This window comes from Cucurbita pepo, chromosome LG13, assembly GCF_002806865.2.
Source record: "Cucurbita pepo subsp. pepo cultivar mu-cu-16 chromosome LG13, ASM280686v2, whole genome shotgun sequence".
Taxonomy (NCBI): Eukaryota; Viridiplantae; Streptophyta; class Magnoliopsida; order Cucurbitales; family Cucurbitaceae; genus Cucurbita; species Cucurbita pepo.
Genome location: NC_036650.1, coordinates 8,795,085 through 8,809,728, shown reverse-complemented (window position 1 = coordinate 8,809,728; position 14,644 = coordinate 8,795,085). Strand labels below are relative to the sequence as shown.

The following is a 14,644-nucleotide window of genomic DNA, read 5'->3' as shown; positions in this document are numbered from 1 at the left end:
TTTTTCTCTTGGAGTCCTTTGTTCGACATTTGAGGATTTACCCATCTATTGGCACGACTAAGTGACTAAGTTTAGGGCATGGCTCTTATACGAACATGACTCTCCATAATGGTATGATATTGTCTACTTTGAGCATAAGCTTTCATAACTCTGCTGAGGGCTTCCCCAAAAGGCCCCATATCAATGAAGAGAGTATTTTTTGTTTATAAACTCATGACCATTCCCTAAATTAGGTGATGTGAGACTTTCATCCTCCACCAAGTTTGAGCATGGAAAAGCCCAAAAAAGACAATATTTGCTAGCTGTGAGCTTGAGCTATTACGGCATATGACATAAACGAACTGAGACTGTCAGAATTATTAGAGTAATTGTAACAGCCCAAGCCCACCGCTACCAAATATTGTCAACTTTAGCTCGTTACATACCATCATCAGCCACACAGTATCAAAACGCGTCTACTAGGAAGAGGTTTCCACATCCTTATAAGTAATGCTTCGTTCTCCTTTCCAATCAACGTGGGATCTCACGATCCACCTCCTTAAGGGGTAGCGTCCTCGCACCTTCCTATAATTAAAAATTATTATCTATACCAATATTGTGCGGTCGCTGAATTTCGATTTTTTTTTTAAAATCTCTATTTAATTATTTTATTCTTAAAAAAATGCTTGAATAATAATTTCTTATTGTTTTTGTAGTAGTAGTATTATTATTAAAGCTAAAACACTAATTACATCTATTATTAGATGATTACCCACCAAATATTATTAGCTTATACAAGTGAATATAATTATACTTCTTCCTTCTATACTCTTCTTTTTTATATCATAACTTATAATTAAAAAATCAAATATAATTCATGTTATCATCCATTTAGATCTCTACTCTTAATGTTCAATCATTTCATCCATTTTTAATCATTTTATGAACCTTATCAAACAAACTTCATATTTTTCTAATATTTATTGACGACTTCAGTTATATATACGAAGAGAGTCTCTTTTGTAAGCACTGCATAATGCTGTATATACATCTTCATTCACTGGTCACAATTTATATAAATTAAATAAACAGTTGGAATTCCCAACGTGATACATTTTTGAAGAGCCCGATATTCTTCTTGTTGATCAACGATTATTACAATATTGGATAATCCCGTCCAGATATGTTTGTAAGGGAGATAATTGTCTCTTCAACATAGCAGCATCCCTTTTCGGAAGACGGTTGAGTCCTCCTGTCTTTTGTTCCATTCTCAAGTTTATGAACTTATGAAATCTCGTTTCGGTAGTAGACTAATTTGTTAACATCCCCTGAACCATTTTTTATTAACATAATGACACCGAATCACAATTTATTAAATGTACCTTTCTTTCAAAGATTTAATAACATATTATATATAATTTACCAAATATATCTCTATCAAATATTTACGATATTTGAACGCTGGACGTCTGTATTTTATTATTATTTTGTGGGTTTTAAAATTTAAATCAAAATTTGAAAAATAAAAAATTTAAATAAAGAAAATAAATAAAGTTTTTGAAATGATTATTAAAAAAAAAAAAAAAAAAAAAAAAAAAAAAAAAAAAAAAAAAAAAAAAAANTTGGAAAGTGGATTGGAGTTGAATGTTAGGAGGAGGAAGATGAAAAAAAATGGTTCAGAACTGAGGCCTCTGAAGAAGGCTTAGAGGGGGAGGAGGGTATGGGTTATGACCTGCCACACTTTTGTCAGAACCTCCCCCTCATTCATTTTTTTTTTTTTTACTTTTTACTTTTTACTTTTTAACTTTTTACTTCCTTTCACTTGCCGTAGCATACAAATTACCTACCTCTACACTAAAAATCCCACCTACCATCTACAATTTATTACCCTTTCGTTCGCTTCTAAGAGTGAAAATTATTATTGTTAGTAAGTTTTGTAAGATCCACGTTAGTTATAGACGGGAACAAAATATTTCTGATAAAGGTGTAGAAACCTCTCCCTAAAAGACGCGTTTTAAGACGGTAATGCTAAAGACAATATGTAACATGCTAAAACAAACAATATCTACTAGTGGTGGGTTTAAACGGTTACAAATGATATTAGAAGAGTTAGACATTGGAGACTGTTACAAATAGAGGGGAACGAAATAGTTATTATAAGGGTGTGGAAACCTCTCCCTAAAAAACGCGTTTTAAAACCGTAAGACTAATGATTATATGTAACAGGCTAAAACGAACAATATCTACTAGATGTGGCTTAGACTTTTAGAAGTGATATGAGTTATACACGGGACATTGTGTCAGTGAGGACACTGACTCCCAAGGGGTGGATTGTGAGATCTTACCTCGGTTGGAAAGAGGAACGGAATATTCTCTATAAGGGGGTTGAAATTTCTTCCTAAAAAATGCGTTTTAAAACTGTGAAACTAAAGACAATATCTACTAGCGGTGAAGATGGAGAGACAACAAAGAGACAAAAATTTGTGCGGGTAAAAGGGAGGGGGAGGCGAGGTGAAGAGCACAGGGGTCGGCGTGTGGGGGCTTGTAAAAGTACTTTTCAGCGCAACCCATTCAACCCAACCTGCCACCCCCCGCCTACTCCCCACTGTTCTCTCATAATGCACCATTTAAACTCCCACCTCACTCACTCACTGGTTTTTACCATTTTACCATTTTACCGCTCTCTTTCTTAACCATAAATAAAATTTACTTTTCCTCTATAATAAAAACCTAATTACTACAATTTTTTTTTTAAAATATATTTATTAATTTTGAAGTAGAAAAAAAAAATTTAATAATAATAATAAAGTAGAATATGCATGATGTTTTGTTATCACTTTTCCCAAAAAATTAAAAAAAAAAAAAAAAAAAAAAAAAAAAAAANGGGGCCCACCACTGTTTTTTTTTTTTTTTTAATTTTTTTTAATTTTTTTTTTCTTTTTACACCCACTTTGGATCCCTTAAAAAAAAATGGGTCAGAGCTTCTTTCTCTCTATAAACCCTCCAATTACGATACCTTCCCTTCCAAAATTCTTAACTCTCTCTGCAAAAAAAGCTTCTTCTTCACTTCATCAATGGAGGTTTGTATACTTCCCTTCGTCTTCGTGTTTGACTTTTTCTTCACGTTTTTTTTGACTCGTTACCATGGTTTTGGCTGCACAGGATTACGACTACCAGAGGAACTTCATCCCTACCTTCGGAAACTGGGAATGGAACGACCATCTCCCTTTCACGCAGTGCTTCGAAGCTTCCAGAATCGCCGGATATCCCGATGTTCGCGATCTCTACGTCGCCGGCGATCTCTACCAAAACGACGTCGTTACTCCCGCTATGATCGTCGTTCCGCGCCCCAGGGTAACTAATTAACTCATTTACTATTATTTATTTATTATTATTATTATTATTATTATTATTATTATTATTTGTTGAGTGAATCATGTTTAGAGGACGCCTTTTTCCAGCCTTAAGCATGCTTTGCCTTTTTATTTTTTCACTTTCACTTATTATAAATTAAAAAGGAAAATAATAATAATAATAATAAAGTTAACTGCGTGATCGCCACGTGACTTTACTTGATTCCTAAAGAAAAGTTGTCCCCCTAATTATTATTATTATTATTTTTAAAAGTTTTTGTTCAGATATTCATTATTATAGTAATTTCAAATATATATATATATATATATATCCAAACATTTTAAATAATATATTTTTATTTACTCAATTTTTTAATTTTTTTTAATTTATTCAAATAAAATTTTTAAGTTTTGTTAAAAATTTAATTTTAAGTTTTTATTTTTAAGCAAAATTTGAAAAAAAAAAGAGAAAAAAAAAGTAAAGTTTTTGTTTTTTAAAATGTAGATTTAAAATAAAAGTTAAGCATTTTCATTTGGGAGTGAGGGAAAGTTAATGCTAAAGTGACAGGCGGGTGAGGGAAATGGGGAAAAAAAACAGTGAACATTAACGAAATTTTTAGAAAAAATGATAAAAATTGAGTAAATAAAAATATATTATTTAAAATGTTTGGATATATATATATATATATATATTTGAAATTACNGTGGAAAATTAATGGTAAAGTGACAAGTGGTGATGTAATATTATTATTATTATTTTTTTTTTTTAATTGTGGAATTATAAAATGGTGAGTGGGGTGACGGATGAATGTGCAGAGAAAGCGTGACAGACATGGGAAGCAAGAAATGCAGCAAAAGTGGACCGAAAGCCCTCCTCAAGTAACACTGCACCCTCCAAAGCCAATGCCCAAACCCGTCGACGAAGACTTGTACAAAATCTCTCCCAATCTCTGCGCCAAGCCCAAAAAGGTCTTTTCACTTTAATGTTTTTTTCTCGCTCGTTCCGGCACCCGTAGATATAAATAATAGAGGTGTTCGTGGGTTGAGTCAGGTCAGGTTGAGACATATTTTAGACTCAATGTTATTGTTCGGGCACTCGTAGATATAAATAATAAAGTTGTTTGTGGGTTAGGTTGGGTCAAGTTGATACATTTTTTAGACTCGACATTATGGTTTGGACACTCATAGATATAAACAACAAAGGTATTTGTGGGTTGGTTGGGTCAAGTTGAGACATTTTCTAGTCTCAACGTTATTGTTCGAGCACTCGTAGATATAAATAACAAAGGTGTTTGTGGGTTGGGTTGGGTCAGGTTGAGACATTTTTTGAGACATTTTCTAGTCTCAACGTTATTGTTCAAGCACTCGTAGATATAAATAACAAACGTGTTTGTGGGTTGGGTTGGGTCAGGTTGAGACATTTTTTAGACTCAACGTTATCGTTCGGGCACTTGTTGATATAAATAATAAAAGTGTTTATGGGTTGGGTTAGGTCAGGTTGAGATATTTTTTAGACTCAACGTTATCGTTCGGGTTGTATTAAATAATGACCCAACCCGACTTATCCATAAATTTTTTTAAGTATGGGTTGATCAGGTTTTCTCGGAACTAGGTTATAATGTGAATTGGTTTGAAATTTTGCAGAAGAGAGGGTTGAGTTACATAACGAGCTGCTTCGTGCCAACGTGTTTGATTTGAAGACGACGAGGAAGAGAGAGCGGAATGGTCAACCGGGACGAGGAATGTATATTTGAAAAAAGAAAAAAAAAACCGTACATAATGTTTTGGGATGTTTGGTTATTAGATTAATGTGATGTTTCTATGTTTTATATATATATTTTGAAGAAAAATAGATTTTTTTTTTTTAATTTTTAATTTTGGGAGTGTGTTTTTTAATTAGAGGAGAGAGGGGAGAGCTATTTGTACAAGGTTCTTCCATTGGTTGCTATGCTATGACCTATCAATGAATGTCTTTGTGCTTCTTTTCTCACTCTAAATAATTTCTCTCTCTATATACAAACATCCGAGAAAGAAACATTTTTTTTATAACAGTGTGGAAACTCTCTCTAATAGATGCGTTTTAAAAATCTTGAGGAGAAACCCATAAGAATAATATCTGCTAACGGTGGGTTTGGGCGGTTACAAATGGTATCAGAATCAAACACCGAGCGATGTGCTAGCGAGGAAGATGAGCCTCGAAGGGAGGTGGATAAGAGGCAGTGTGCCAACAAGGACTATAACGCCCCAAATCCACCGTTAGCAAATATTGTCCTCTTTGGCCTTTCCCTTTCGGGCTTCCCCTCAAGACTTTAAAACGCTTCTGCTAGGGCAAGGTTTCCACATCCTTATAAATGGTGGTTTGTTCTCCCCCCAACCAATGTGAGACATCACAATCCACCCCTCTTCGGGGCCTAGCGTTCTTCCTCTAATCGATGTGGGACCGCCCCCAAATCCACCTTCCTTTAGGGCCAAGCGTCCTTACTGGTACACCGCCTTGTGTCTACCCCCTTCAGGGAATAGCGAGAAGGCTGGCACATCGTTCGATGTTTGGCTACACCGCCTTCTGCCTACCCCCTTCGGGGAATAGCGAGAAGGCTGGCACATCATCCAATGTCTGGCTCTGATACCATTTGTAACGACCCAGATCCACCGCTACCGGATATTGTCCTCTTTGGGCTTTCCCTTTCAGGCTTCCCCTCAAGGCTTTAAAACGCGTCTGCTAGGGGAAGATTTCCACATCCTTATAAATGGTGGTTTGTTCTCCTCCCCAACCAATGTGGGACATCACAAGGATGCTGGACTCCGATGAGGGTATTAGAGTAATTTTTTGCCTATCTTCCTCTAAAACAACAACTCGACCGAGCAAATGAACGGGATAGCTTGAAACCATTAGAAAATGATAGGGTAGGTTATTTTGAATTGAAAAGTAAATAATTATTGTTTTGTTTTAGGGTTATGTTGTTGGATTCAAAAACATGTTCGTTGCAAATTTCCAAGTGAATTCCAAATTCACTTTGTCTCTTTCCTTTTATTCATTTGTCACTTTCTCTTATTCCTTTTAGGTTTCTTACACACAGTATATTCTCCCCTTTTGTCCGCTCAGAATTTTAAGGTAAAAAAACAAACGTAAAGCTGTAAAAATAAAATCAAAATCCACCCATTGTAAAAAAAAAAACAAGAATCATTATCATTTTGTTCTTTCAAATTTTTAATAATTTTCATTTCGCTTCAACCTTTTTACGAATGGTTTTTACTTTTCTTTTGTAAAAAATGGTTGTTTTATCAATGAATTTACCTCGATTAACAAATTAAACATCTAGAGCTCGTAGGAAGATTATGATTCTATGATACTAATCAAAATCTAGACGATTTCTATAACTCATCCTGAAATATACTCCATTGACATGCTTATAATGTATCAATAGCGTTCTTCGATCTCATTGGAGTTGGAGTAAGAAGATTTAAAACCCGATCTTTTTTATAGTTAGATGTGAATCCTTGAAAAAAAAAATTTAAAACTATGAAAATTTTGCAATTATACTCAAACTAATAACCCTATAACAACCCTATAACAGAGATAAAGACGTCTTGATCATTGAGCTATGTTGGTATAGCGTAAGTTGACTAATGATTGTTGTTCAACGGGGTGTGATGGTAACAATTCATACAATTCGAGGGAGCTTTTTGCAATTTTGCAAAAGAAAAAGGGGAAAAAAAGAAAGAAGAAAATGATGCCTTGAAGCCCTCTCTTTGGTTATAATTTGGATTATCTTTTGGCTATTTGGGTGTGTTTCTTTGAATATTCCTTCGTATCCACCTATGTTATGTCACTATTATACTCCAAGCTTTTCACTTTATATTTTCCCTTTTTTCTTATTTATTTTATTTTTTGGTACTCGACATCGACATAACACACAGTTACCTAGTTACCTACTTTCCTTGAATTGCATCTAGGAGTGAAAACTATCCCTACAAGTCGACTCGTTACATTAACACATACACTCTCGATTCATATATCAGAAGTTCAATTCGAATCTTTTCATTCACACGTCCATTCACAATTCACCGTGGTGGCCATTACCAACATAAAACTCAAAATCTACTATGTAAACCCTCTTAACATATTACCAACGTAGAACTCGAACTCAAACCTTAAGAATCTTATTAAAATAATATTGTTTTTTCAAACAAATACGAAGATTTGAAAGTCGATTCAAACTAACCCATAATGATTGAAGAATGTGTTGTAGATATCGATAATAGGGTTCGATGAAACTCTCGAACACGGGTTGAGTGAGCAGTGTTGTCTATGCTACAGGATCTTTTAGCAGCCAAAACTGATGACCTATCATAAATTTGGCAAAATAAAACATGAACTTCATTCAGGAAAAACGAAATTAATAGAGGAAAATTCTTCTGCTTTGCGGTGGAAAACTCAAAACCTGGAAGGAACTCACTTGAAGAATTCCCACCTGTTGAAACGGCCCCCTTTTGATTTCTTATTACAAAATTTCTGTGACCAGATATGATTGTCTCAGGATTTCAAGTTCAGCAGCAGGAGGATTCGTCGAGTCAGGCTTCATTTACATTATGCGTGCCATGGCGACGACGTTCATCCTTCTTCGCACTGCTTAACGTATGAACATCAATATTTTCATCGCCAGACCACTTCAAGCTCTGAAAAAACAACGGATTAAACCAATAGAAAAAACAACTCGATCAAGTGCATATACTCCTTCCGCTGGGGTTAGCATTTCCAGATTTGGGAGTGTTAAGTCTGTACTATTACTGCGCTGGGTGACAGGAGCTCGGAATGTAGAATATCCGCAGGGCGATCGTTAAATCTGAAGATATAAACTTTGGCTGTTTTCCTTTACCCAAGAATCAGAAAACAGGATGGTTTTTCTCTAGACCTCTAATATTGTTTTCTCAGGCAACCATGTCGTAAGAATATGGTAGAAAAAGACATAAGAGAGATGCATATCAGATGAACAGATAAGACTTCTTCTCTTCCTTCAAAAGGTTTTGCAAAATTACCTTAAAGGACTAACGACCCAACCGGTAATCGGATTTTGCCTCCGGACTCTAAATTTCTTAGTCGAGCCACTTTGTAATCTGTCGAGAACAGCGTATGTAATCGAATCTGGTGTTAGTCCCCGCTGTTTAAGCTCTGCATACAGATCAACTGCTTCAGCAGTTCTCCCAGTTCTTTCAAGACAGTCAAGTAGTATGTTGTACGTTACGATATTTGGACAGCATCCTTGAGCTATCATTTTATCGAACAAGCTGCGAGCCATCTCGACTTTATCTGTTTTCCCAAAACATTCAATGAGCGTGCTGTACGTTACAACGTCGGGAGTCAGTCCCTTCTCTTGCATCTCTAGAAACCTCATGTGTGCTTCATCAACATCCCCGTTTTTCCCAAGGCAATTGATCAAAGAATTGTAGGATATAATATCTGGTTTACAACTACTATTCTCAAGTTCTTCAAAAACTTGCACAGCCTCCTCAACTTTACCAACACGTCCAAAGCTCGATATAAGAATATTATACGTGAATACATCGGGCAATGGCCCATCTTGTTTCATCTTCTCATAAAGATCATGAAGATGACTTACTTGCTTTAACTTCCCCAAAGTAGATAACACCATGTTATACATCATAGTATCAGAACTAATTCCCTTCTCGTGAACCTTACCGAGCAGATCGATAGCTTCTACAGTTTTACCCGCACTGCATAAGCTCTCCAACATGGAAATATAAGCCTCTCTATCTCCTCTATCATGAAAGCTCCACATGTTGCAAAAAAGACGATGAGCTTCATTCACATGGCCTAGTTTGCTTAGAGTCCTAACGAGATATGCATATATCGATTTGTTCATAAATTTATTGGACATTTCCAGAACTTCATCCAATCTACCACACTGTCCTTCAGCAACCAAAACATTCAAAACGACACTGTAGGTAAACTCATTAGGCCTACAATTGTTCTTGATCATATTGGAAAAGAGAAGAATGGCCTTGTCAACCATTCTACTCTTAGAAAGTGCCTCAATCATTGTATTATACACAATCAAATTTGGAGTACAGCCATTTTTTAGCATTTCTTCAAAGAATGCCAACGATTCTTCAGTTCTACCCCTTTTTCCAGTCATTCTAATCATAATAGTATATGTATACACATCAGGATTACACTGCTTCAATTTCATATCCTTAAAAACTTTGTAAGCTCGATCAAGCTGTTAAAATACAACAAAGAAATTGGAATAGAAGAAACAAGTGAACAACTATTTCATACAGAATCAAGCATTAAAAATGGTTTCAATGCTATGAAAACAAACCTGTTCATCCTTAGCCAGAGCATCCAGCAGCATGTTGTAGGCAAAGATATCCAACTTAAACCCTCGATTCCGCATTTCCATATACACATTGAAAGCCCCATCTGAATCATGGGACCTTACATGAGCTTGAAGCAGACACCTATAGGTGTAAGCATTGAGCCTCAAGTCCCATTTCTTGATCAAACCTAAACATAATTCCAAGTCCTCTTTGCGGCCAAAAATTCCAATCAAGATATTAACGGTAGAAATCGTACCACGTATTTGGTCTCTTTCCATCTGCGACAGAATCTCACGAACTTGATCGAACCGTTTCGGGGAAGACGAGTGGGAGAGTATGAGAAGAATGCGGCTGTAAGTGAAGACATCGTGTCGAAATTTAGGGCAAAGGGAAGGGCAAAGCTGGAAGAATTGCAGAGCGAGATCGGGGTTTAGGGATCTGAGAATTTCAGAGGCTTCGGCAGGTGTTAGAGAGACGGAGAGAGATTGAAAGTAGGAGGATAAATCGGAGAAGCGATCATCAACTGTGGATGAAGAGGAATGGGGTTTGCGATCGAGGAGTATCTGAATGGCTCGGCAGATGAGATCTCGACGAGGAAGAGAGTAGCCGCGGGGGTCGATGGGAAGAGGAGCTGGCGGAGTGACCTCGACGGAAACGGAGCGTCCGGTGGGAGAAGAAGAAGTGATTTTAGCGGTGTATTTGGTGGCGAAATGACGATGTGAGGCGGCGGTGGCGGAGGGTTTGAGGAGACTGTAATAGTAGAGGCGGAGCACCTTCATCGCCGCCGTGTTTGTGGCGCTGGTTGGCTCGAACAGCAAACTATGCCACACCTTTCTAGCATGTATTTTTTGTTGATATTATTATTCTTAATTCTTAAATAATTTTATTATAAAAAATGTATAAATATGGAAAATTGGAAAATAATAATATATTATATAATTACATGTTTTTACCACATAGGTCATGGGTATTAATTATCCATGGATGAAAAGGCTTTGCTAATTAATATATTTTTCTTTAACTAAATGATCCATTAATAAATATATTATATTAAAATTTAAATTAGATACTAAATAATTATTTTTGCTATTCTAATGTTATATTTAATTATTTAATTCTGATTTCTATTTTGTTTAATTCCATCTAAATATTTAAATCCATGCTTCTTTTTTTTAGCCGATTGTCAGCAAGGAGGGATTTGAACCTCCAACACCGTGGTTCATAGCCACGTGTTCTAATCCTCTAAGCTACAGGTCCCACCACCTTGACACCCCTATAGGGAAAAGTGCTTCTTTTTTTAGCCGGTTGTCAGCAAGGAGGGATTTGAACCTCCAACACCGTAGTTCATAGCCACGTGTTCTAATCCTCTTAGCTACAGATCCCACCTCGTCTCCACTAGACCTGTTCCTGGAGGTACCCTACCAAAAAGAACCTTTCCTCTCTCCAGCATTTGCCATTTCGAGTTAAGATGTGAAATCATCTCTCTCTAATAAGAACGGTGCATTCCAAAGTGTGAAGTGAGAGAAGGAGTTTTAAATAAGTCGACCTTATCATTATTTTTCGGGCAAATTCCAAAGTGTGAAGTGAGAGAAGGAGTTTTAAATAAGTCGACCTTATCATTATTTTTCGGGCAAATTAGTAGAATACCTTAGTAAAACAACTTAGAGGGCCTTCTTTTCTCACTCAATTCCTGCATGCAAACCAAACAAAAAAATTCCCATCAAGCAGTCCATGTAGAATTCAAGAGTAATAAGAAGCTCAAAATTGAATACAATTGTAACAAAAGCCTAAGATCCAAAGCTGTGTATTACATATATATATATATCCATCACCAAGCTCCCTCAATTGGTCTTGTCTTATTTCAGAGACTTAGAAAGGAGGCCAAAAAAGCCTATCCATCTCCAAGATCTTTCAGTCATTAACATCATCTGAATCTAGAGGTAACAAAAGTTCAGTTCAATCGAAACCAACCGCAGATCTCGAGTTGAATCTATCGAAACAACCAAAATGACTCGGGATGTTTTCAGCTTGAGATGAAGAAGACAGCCTACACTATCAACTGCAGATGAACTTGTTAGTACATTCCTGGCCTCTTCCTTACATAGATGCAGATAAATTTTGGTCTACTTGTCAGTCGCTGTCGCTCTCGGAAAAGTATCTTTGCTGCTGCGCATCCGTTCGTTGCCTTCGGGAATCCTGTGAGACAGAAGCTGGTGTGCCATGCATGGGTGCAAATGCTGAAAGTAGAAATTAAGCTATTTGTGAGTGTTTGCACTTCAACTGCAATTGAACATTCATAAGCCCAAGGAGAAGGGGCCAAAACTAAATAGCTGCCAAAACACAACTGTCCCCCAAGTAATTAGTGGAGCTTGGACACCTCTCTACAGTAAATCCAAACCAGAACAGTGAAAGAAGAATTGTCCAGAATTGAAGTCATTCTGAAATGGAGCGAAATTGACGTGCATAGTATAGGCAAATTAAGCTCAGATTTATTACTCTCATTCAATCATCATTAAAAAGTACAACTAGTTTGTTCAAGCTATGAGAAAGTATAAGATCCCACATCGGTTGGGGAGAAGATCGAAGCATTCTTTATAAGGGTGTAGAAACCTTTCCCTAGTAGACACGTTTTAAAAACCCTAAGAGAAAACCCGGAAGGCAAAACTCAAAGAGGACAATATCGGCTAGCAGTGGGCTTGGGCTGTTATAAATGTTATCAGAACCAGATACCGGGCGGTGTGCCAGCAATGAGGCTGAGCCTTGAAGGGGAGTGGGCATGAGGTGGGTGTGCCAGCAAGGATGCTGGGCCTCGAAAGTGGGTGGATTGTAAGATCCCACCTCAGTGCAGAGGAGAACGAAACATTTTTTATAAGGGTGTGGAAACCTCTCCCTAACAGACGCGTTTTAAGAACCTTGAAAGGGAGCCCGAAAGAGAAAGCCCACAGAGGACAATATCTACTAGCGGTGGGCTTGGACCATTACAAAAGGCAAGATTGCATCTGAGGAACAATTCCATCAAACATCCACTCTATAGAACTAATGAATATCTTGGTGTGGATTGTTAAATCAAGAGCCAGAAGATCAATGGATTGCAGATAGAAAAAAGAAAAAAAAATAATAATAATTAAAATAAAATGAATCAAGCAATTTATTCATTAAACTAACCTCTCTCTCTCATTCTTTTCTCCCTGTCGTATTCAAACTTATCTCTAATTTGGCTGACCTTCTCCCAGTTACCACCTTGCATGTTCCTCCTAAAATCCTGTTCCTGCAAGTAAAACCCCATTCCTTCAAGTAAAATTTAAAGTAATTAAATGTGAAAACACAAAGTCATTCATAGTGTTTTGAATCAAGGATTTGGGAATGACAAAATTGCTGAATTGAAATTTGATTGTTAAATCAAGCTGATGACACTCTTTGTTAAATCAAGCTAATAAGAAAGGGAGGTATCTCACAGCCATTTCCCAGTACTACAAGATCACGAAACGACTTTTAAGTTAATAAAACAAGTATATGGTTATGCCAGCGGTCAGTTTACTACAACTCTAATCGAGCCACAATCACTTGGAACGATCTCACGATAGATTTCAACGAAGGCTGGCTGAAATTAGGAACAAAGTCCAATCTATGTGTTTTTATTACAAAAAGTGTCAAAGTTTCAAAGTTTGTCTAGATGATGTCGTATTGATTGTGACAACAGGACAACCATCTCCACCGCTCACAATCTAGTTCTCTGTGATAGGACAATATATTGAAGTTGATAAACACTTTATAGAGGAGAATCTTGATTCTTGAGTAACATAACTAAGGGGCTTCGAAAGTTACGATTTGACAAGTTCATTGACAAGCTGACAATGGAAGATATCTTCAAACCAGCTTGAGGGAAGGGAGGGTTTAGGCTTTGATATTTTCCTTAACTACATTTATTAGCGGTGATTTAAACTGTAATTATGTGTATAATGGTTTTTCCTTTGTTTGTATTGGAGTTTTCTTCTATTTAAGAAATACCCTTTGAACCTATTGAGATAACGAGAGAATAGACACAATTATTCTATTCACTTCACTTTGATATCAGCATGTCAAAGAATCATAACTTTAAAATAGGAAATCAACTTTTACAGAGACTTAATTCATCTTCAAAAGGAGTAAATAACAAGCTCTGAAATTAAATTGTGTTGAATCAAAAACTAACAAAGAAAATTTTATATTTACCTTACTTCGATCAGCACTGAATTGCCTATTCCTGAAACGCAGGCAAAAACAGTAAATGGATAGAACAAAACTTGAATTGAAGAACACTGTTGGATGATGAAAGTCCCACGTCGGCTAATTTAGGGAATGATCATGGGTTTATAAACAAAGAATACTGGTATGAGGCCTTTTGGGAAAGCCCAAAGCAAAGCCATGAGAGCTTATGCTCAAAGTGGACAATATCATACCACTGTGGAGAGTCGTGTTCTTCTAACAAACACTTCAATAGCTATACCAAACAAATATATATATGAAATTAAAAGTGAAAAAAACTCCAACCTATAAGGGGAAAAATCCTCGTCGTCAGCAGACTCATAATTTGTATGTTCCTGGGCATGTTTTTTAGAGTAACCCTCATCCCAGTACAGCCGCTCCCAGTTCTCCCTTAGCTCCTGATAAAGCTCCATGTACTTTTTGCACCAAGGCTCGTGCTCCTTCAAACACCAAATTCAAATAGTAATAAGAATCGAGTTTCTTCTTCATACTCTTTTCAAGAAAACGCTATTTAAACTCATAACTCTGAACAACAATTACAAAGGGGGTTGTAAATAAAAACCCTCCAATCAAACGCATAGAAGATTAAAATAAAAATGGACTAACAGATTCCTTGAGAACGAGTCGAGTCCGACGCATGAACTGATCCCTGAGCTGCTTTCGACGCCGATTGGGGATATTCTCTCGGGGTATAACGAAGCGCTCACGTAGGGGCACATTGTCGCCGA

At 36.6% G+C, this 14,644-nt stretch overlaps 4 protein-coding genes across 7 annotated transcripts in view; 1 reads left to right on the top strand and 3 right to left on the bottom strand.

Moving 5' to 3' along the window:
• The window catches only part of LOC111808423 (GRF1-interacting factor 3-like), an 81,275-nt gene that overhangs the window by 29,027 nt on the left and 37,604 nt on the right, over positions 1-14,644 (bottom strand). The window lies entirely within an intron of this gene.
• On the top strand, positions 2,945-5,322 carry LOC111808425. Its single transcript, XM_023694379.1, has 4 exons — positions 2,945-3,059; positions 3,142-3,333; positions 4,149-4,301; positions 4,977-5,322. The coding sequence occupies exons 1-4, from the start codon at positions 3,054-3,056 to the stop codon at positions 5,028-5,030; spliced, it is 405 nt and encodes a 134-aa protein (XP_023550147.1). The 5' UTR covers positions 2,945-3,053; the 3' UTR covers positions 5,031-5,322.
• LOC111808419 (pentatricopeptide repeat-containing protein At1g51965, mitochondrial) lies at positions 7,466-10,514 on the bottom strand. 3 transcript variants are annotated; one of them, XR_002817073.1, is made up of 4 exons: positions 9,674-10,514; positions 8,370-9,571; positions 7,790-8,009; positions 7,466-7,677 (listed from the first exon to the last, which is right to left on the bottom strand). XR_002817073.1 is itself a non-coding variant. In XM_023694369.1 (3 exons), exons 1-3 carry the CDS (start codon positions 10,448-10,450, stop codon positions 8,003-8,005), a joined length of 1,986 nt encoding a protein of 661 aa, XP_023550137.1. In that variant the 5' UTR covers positions 10,451-10,514; the 3' UTR covers positions 7,466-8,002. The 3 variants fall into 3 exon arrangements, 1 of the variants encoding a protein (XP_023550137.1); XR_002817074.1 differs by having other exon boundaries at positions 7,805-8,009; XM_023694369.1 differs by having other exon boundaries at positions 7,466-8,009.
• The window catches only part of LOC111808422, a 3,470-nt gene continuing 236 nt past the window's right edge, over positions 11,411-14,644 (bottom strand). Inside the window, exons 1-5 of the mRNA XM_023694375.1 lie at positions 14,523-14,644; positions 14,202-14,356; positions 13,884-13,914; positions 12,837-12,939; positions 11,411-11,908 (exon numbers count right to left, since the gene is read on the bottom strand). The exon at positions 14,523-14,644 is cut by the window's right edge and continues 236 nt beyond it. Of these exons, the coding sequence (XP_023550143.1) occupies positions 11,802-11,908; positions 12,837-12,939; positions 13,884-13,914; positions 14,202-14,356; positions 14,523-14,644 (518 nt within the window). The 3' untranslated portion in view covers positions 11,411-11,801. The remainder of the gene's footprint in view (positions 11,909-12,836; positions 12,940-13,883; positions 13,915-14,201; positions 14,357-14,522) is intronic.